At 29.4% G+C, this 6,449-nt stretch overlaps 2 protein-coding genes across 3 annotated transcripts; both read right to left on the reverse strand.

The window, feature by feature from the left end:
• Positions 1-3,832: 3,832 nt before the first annotated feature.
• On the reverse strand, positions 3,833-4,455 carry LOC108729599 (uncharacterized). The gene is made up of 3 exons (XM_018458772.1): positions 4,333-4,455; positions 4,175-4,249; positions 3,833-4,094 (listed from the first exon to the last, which is right to left on the reverse strand). Exons 1-3 carry the CDS (start codon positions 4,453-4,455, stop codon positions 3,969-3,971), a joined length of 324 nt encoding a protein of 107 aa, XP_018314274.1. The 3' UTR covers positions 3,833-3,968.
• On the reverse strand, positions 4,356-6,122 carry LOC108729623 (uncharacterized). 2 transcript variants are annotated; one of them, XR_001936942.1, is made up of 8 exons: positions 6,102-6,122; positions 5,747-6,015; positions 5,487-5,653; positions 5,320-5,413; positions 5,078-5,228; positions 4,771-4,938; positions 4,547-4,697; positions 4,356-4,430 (listed from the first exon to the last, which is right to left on the reverse strand). XR_001936942.1 is itself a non-coding variant. In XM_018458810.1 (6 exons), exons 2-6 carry the CDS (start codon positions 5,936-5,938, stop codon positions 4,919-4,921), a joined length of 624 nt encoding a protein of 207 aa, XP_018314312.1. In that variant the 5' UTR covers positions 5,939-6,015; positions 6,102-6,122; the 3' UTR covers positions 4,685-4,918. The 2 variants fall into 2 exon arrangements, 1 of the variants encoding a protein (XP_018314312.1); XM_018458810.1 differs by lacking the exon at positions 4,356-4,430 and having other exon boundaries at positions 4,685-4,938.
• Between the last annotated feature and the right edge of the window lie 327 nt (positions 6,123-6,449).

Consider the following 6,449-nt stretch of genomic DNA (forward strand, 5'->3'; position numbering starts at 1 on the left):
GTAAATAACGGTATTTTTGACTAAATTACATAAAATTTATAAAGAAACAAGTTATTTCAATATATTGGAACGACAGACATTTCATATATTTAAAAGCTAAATAAATGATGTTATTAATACAGATAATACTTTATAAGCATAATAGATATTGTTTTGTTGCATATTGATTATAATTGTACTCTATATTTTAATTATTTTAAGACAACATCTCAATATAATATTGATTTAAGCGTAGTTAGAGATTCGATGAACGTTGTCTCGCTATAATTTAAATTTAGAATATGTATAATCACAGTATACGACAAAAAAAAAATAGTATCAATTAGTCTAGTAAAGTATTATTTGTATTAATAATACAAGTATGGAATACTTACTTCACTTTTAAAATTGAAGTACAGTATACAGAAGTAAAATGTCATTCAAATAATAGTGAAAAGTAAAGTATATTTATAGTCATCGACATTATACTATATTATAACTTTGTAACTATTTTCACACAAAAGTCTTACGGATAAGTGCAAAAATTAAATTCTGGAGCAATAATACAGCGTCGAAATCGTGAAATGTTAAAAAAATATCCAAGTAGAAAAACTGTCAAAGCTGAAGGAAAAAAACCATTTCCCAAATTTTTTACCCTAAAATTCTAGAATTTTTCCATCATTTACATCTTTACGATTGGACATCGATTAGACAAATAGACAAAAGCCACTCATAGCGCTTGAGACTGTAGAAAGTCTCCAAGCACTCGTCTGCTGTGATTGGTGGTCGTCGATTTTAAAAAAGTAATGGAAAAGTAACGAAAAATTACTTTTTCAAGTAACGGTAACTATAACGAGTTATTTTTAAAAATCGGTAACTAGTAACTGTAACTAGTTACTTTTTCTACTCGGTAACGAGTAACTGTAACTTGTTACTTTTAAATAGTAACTTTCCATTCCCTGATTGTCACAACATAGTTTTCGTCAATCTTGATATGATCTACATCTTCAACATAATGTTTGAAGCAATCGTGAACAACAAAGTTTGTGTTGAAACTGAAAAGCCATCCACAGTATCCACATTCATACTATAAAAAAAGGAATCTGTATTATTATATCTAATTATCGGACATAACCTTTTTAATTATTTAGTTATTCTGTGCAAGCGATGTACTAAATTACGTTCAAGTATTGAAAGGATTATTTTTAGAAACTTCATATAAAATTTCTTAGAAGAATGTTATCTTACCCGAATTTGATCCATTTTTTCTAATCGTCCAAAATCAAATTTTACTTGATGATCTCTCGGTCCCGCACATACAGTCACTAATACAAATGCATCACCGGTTTACGCGAAAAATTGGATTTGGCGTATCGGGCAATAGCGTAAAATGCGTAAAAAAAGGTGGATTTGCGTATGATAACTGAAACGATTTGATTGGCTAACGCAAGTTACGCTTACGCAAGTTACGCCGCATGTGATGGCAGCCTTATGGTTTCGTGTTTCACCGATTACTGATTGGTTACGCGTTTCCGTATTTCCGTGTTTTCGCACTCATGTAATATCACCCTGACGGTCTAAAACTTTCCATTGTAGACGGACCTTTAAGCCAGTAACGAATCCAATCTTACGATTTCCTTACTGCTTACGTGTTACGACCTTGGTATCGATCATGAAACTTTTTCCCTAGAGTGGAAACGTGAAAAAGTGAAAAATTTCACAAAAATGAAGTTTCATGTGAATTTATTTTGGTAAAGGTATAGAATACTCCAGTCTCTCTCTATCACTTCAAATTTTGATAAAAATACACTCATTCGACGCGTTTTATCACGAAATAAACGAATCTGGCAGAAAAGTGTCTCTCTGCCCCCCGAACTGAGATAAGTGTTAAAGTTTACGACTATTGAGGTTAGGAAATCCGTCATGTGGACAGTGTGTAATAGACAGTAGTGTTTATTGATTCCAAACCTCAATAGTCGTGAACTTTAACGCTTAATATCTCGGTTTGCGGAGCAGAGCGACGTTTTTTTTTCTGCCAGATTCGTTCATTTCGTGCAAAAACGCATCGAATGAGTGTATTTTTATCAAAATTTGACGTGACCAGAGTATTGAGAATAGAAATGGCAATGACATTCGAGAAAGTATTATACATTTGTATTTTTCTTAAATATATATATTTCTGGTACAAATTGGTATTTTATTTCAGTCATTTTCAAGTATAACATTTTATAATAATCTTACTATATTTATTTCTTTGTATTTTTAATTTTATATTTGTTATATAAATTCTATCAGCGTCATATAAACGTTTACAATGAAATATAAATTTGTAATATTATTATTATTATTCCTCTCTTCAATAGTACAATTACAAAATAAAAGACAGAAACATAATATCTAACATAAGCTATATACAATAATATATTACTCATTCTTTTATAAACTAATTTTTCAAAGACTATTATTTACTCAGTCTTGCTTATTATCAATAAATCTTGTACATATGGGTATACATATGTTATCTATAGAAATTTTAGTTTACCAAAATAAAAGAAACACATTTGATATTAAATTGTATCACAATAAAATAATTATAAACTAAAATTATTGTAACAATTGTAAAATCAAACAAATGTGTTAATAACGTTATAGAAAAAGATAAGATTTTAAAACTAATAAATTCTAAGCAGAATCGTAAAACTCGTAACATGTTCTCGTAAAACTTGTAAGAATTTCTAAGTGCTTATACTTGTATACGATATCTTTCAAGATAACTTCTTGCTAGTTATATGCATATGTATCGTCAGACGATTATTTAATATCTACGATTTACGAGAAAATATAGATATTAAATAATCGTCTTACAATACATATGCATAAAATTAGAACACTAATCGTTCTTACAAGTTTTACGAAAACAAATTACGAGTCTTGCAATTGTGCTTAGAATTGATCCATAAATATGGCAAAACATATAATACGTACCATTTCTTTTCGACTTTCTCCTTTTGTATGTAACCTTCCTCTCGCTACTTGTGGATGCAATCTCATCCATTGAAGCATTATTTCTTTTTGCTCCTATGTTGTATTCATTTACTCTCTAAATCTGAATTAGTAGATAATCACTGATTCTCAGTGACTATTCACTGAATGCATCAGTCCCAAGTATGCCACTGGTAATCAGTTAAATTCAACTAAATGATCAGTGAAACGAATGAACTGTTGATGAACAGTGGAAAGGTCAATTATTGATCAGTGATCAATCTACTGATCAAAAAATAGGATTATCCTGATGGCAATGAATCGCTGAAATCGCTGAAATCTATATCAATTGACCCATTTCAATTATTATTCAGTATTATAATGACATGAGTCAATTGATATAGATTTCAGTGATTTCAGCGATTTATTTCCACCAGGGTAACTATTACAGCAAATCTAGTCGTAAATATATATAACTAATATTTTTTGCAGTCAGAACTATAATCTTACAATAGTATTTTATAGCAAATCCTATTTCTTGTACACTAAATTCATTGATTAATAAGTGAACTTTTGGAAAAAAATTATTAAATTATAAATATTTTTTTAGATAGTACTAATTAAACATTTATTCATACAGTTTAATGTAATTTTTGTAATTACTCATTACAAAAATATATGACTAAATCAAATTAACGTTCATTAAAAATATATCACTAAATCAAATTAACGTTCATTATATAAAACATAATATGTTTACCTTTAGTATATATTAACCAAAATAAATCTCTCTTCCACCCTAGCTTATAGATTTTGCAACGTCAACATTGCAAATGTTAATATGTAAGGAAGAAACAGTGTTTGACGGATTAACATTAATTTCATAAATAAAACTTTCAATAAAATTAAAAAACTGTAAAAGCGAAGGTGGATATGAAACGTGGAGTATTTGATATAATTTAAATAAAAAATCAAACGCTGCGATCAAAGTTGCTTGATGCAGAAGATTAAAAAACCACTCGACGCCCTGGACAAAGAAAGTGTTGACCTTGTATGCGCATAATACATGGTTGTATGTTGCCCTTCGCCTCAGCTCTTATATTTTTTTTAGTATAAGGGAGATTTGTCCCTTCCTGTAAAACAAAGGTGTATGTCAATAATTCGTAATGTATTCTTACACACATGACATAAAAAAACTTAAAAACATTCGTACTGGCAAAATTTTAATTAAATCTGGATTTGGTACTTCGGCACTCGTCGTAATGTGCGTACTTTTTTTACTTTGCAACTGAAATAAATAGCATACATAAAATTATTAAAAGTGTTAACATCACTTAAATAAAATAAGAAAAAAACGATAGAATTACTCACTTTCTTTCTGCCATTATTTTTTTTGCTTTGTACTCTTTTTCTTGAATAATTTAATGGAGGCAAAAGGAGACTCAGAACGATCAGAGCTCGAAAAGCATCTAACAAAAAGAAAAAAACAGGCATTTTTTAAACAAATTTGACGTTTTAGTTACGATCAATAAACTATATTTAACAGCATAAATAGAAACAATTTATATTACACTAAAATAATCACCATCATTAACAGGGAGATTTTCAATCTTCTTTATAACATCTGATCAATTTTCTGTGGCGTTAGTAAGAATTTTATTAGTATAAAAGGAAGGAAATTTGGCCACGAACTTGTTCGTACAATTCGGATAAATACTAACAAGATCTTGTTCTATCTATAAAATAAAGAAGCCATAATTTATATTCGTAACAGTAATTCTAAATTGAAAGAGATGACTTGACTCGCACTATTTCATCATGATAGTCTAAAAGGCGCGGATATGTTTAAAAAATGCTTGATATAATAGGGCCGGAGTTTATGATCCATTGTCTTCTATTTAGAAAAGTTTTTTGAAGACAGAGTTTGATCAATTCTTTATTATGGTCAGATGGTAGCTTATGTTTCATCCACGATATCTGAAACCAAACGTATAAATCAGAATAATTATGTTGCGTACTTATAAACATTAATTTAAAAGCTGAGATTTCAAGATATATTGACAAATCTTTTCTTCTAAAGTTTGTTCATTGAAAAGTGAAGTTGTTATGCCACTACCTGAAGCTGTAGGACTTTCCTTTAAGTATTGTGCTTTTCTCTTCATTGCTAATGCAGAGTATTTTTTGTCTTTAGAGGAAAGTTTTGCGCGGATTGTCCATAATCGATATTCAATAAATCCCTGCCGAGTTTTAGGATCAAAGTAATGTTCCTAAAAATATTACATTAAATATTAATAATAAATACGAATATCATAATTCATGAGAAATATCACTGAAAAAACATTGTTATCTTGAACTTACATATCTTTTATATCCTTTCACATTATTTTTTAATGAAGGGAATTCGGAAACAATTGCATTCGCAAGTGATATTTTACTTTCATCCGGAGGATAGCTGAAGCAGAATGCCATTACATTACATACACTATCTTGAGGGATGAAACAAAAAAATTATGAACGATACTTACAAATTGTCGTTTTGCGCTGAAATAAGCTCAGTCACGACGATATGACTGAGTACGATACGTACGAGGGTTTTCCTATGAGACTCATTGAAAGAGTTTTTAAGTTCAGCATTTAATATAGAGGTACCTTGAACATGGTTCTCAAGTGTTTTCTTTACAGTTTCGAAGCGCTAAAAATAAAAGAAAATGATGAAAACTGACTTGTAGAATATACATAAAGGATATAAATTTCACGTTTATTTTGAAAAATAGAAAAACTTTACCGAGAATACATTTAAATTTGGCTCCAAGTTCTCTTTACAGGAATAAAGCATTGAAAGCTGCTGGGATTGACATTGTAGCGTATTGTTTATGGAAAGTACTTTAACACGATTAATAGAAACGATTGTTTTATTAGTAGTTTGCGAGGACTGTTGGTCTGATGTGGTTGCAATATTTTCAAAAGGCATTTGCATTTCAGTTTGTTGTACTGCTTCACTTTTTTGCGACAATTCATGCACATTATCTCAATGGAGAAGGTTTCCAGTATTATCTGAAGAAAATTGAATGTGAAATATACAAAATTACAGATATTTGGCTTATAGATTACTCTACGCATAGTATGCAAAGCAAACTTACAGTTGATTGAAATTTTAATTTATTAAGAAATTTTGTTAATTTTCCTGGGTCCCAATTTAATTTGTAGTTCTTGCAAATCTTATTCTGAAAGCTCTAACAGAACTTCCCCATTGATAGATTGATCTGAGAAAAGCAGAATCTTTATTAGTAATTGATATTAATTACAAAAATAGACGAAGTAATGAATAGGCCACACATGAAAATATTTAAAAGACAGCATGTCAGTCATATTACAAGAAAAAGATATCCAGAAAATAATGCAGGAAAATAATCCAAAAACCGTGATAAACATTAAAATAAATCTGTATATAACAGAATAAAACATACGTGTCATAGGCAACCTTATAA

This window comes from Mycetomoellerius zeteki, unplaced genomic scaffold (genome assembly GCF_001594055.1).
Source record: "Mycetomoellerius zeteki isolate Tzet28-1 unplaced genomic scaffold, Tzet1.0 scaffold118, whole genome shotgun sequence".
Taxonomy (NCBI): domain Eukaryota; kingdom Metazoa; phylum Arthropoda; class Insecta; order Hymenoptera; family Formicidae; genus Mycetomoellerius; species Mycetomoellerius zeteki.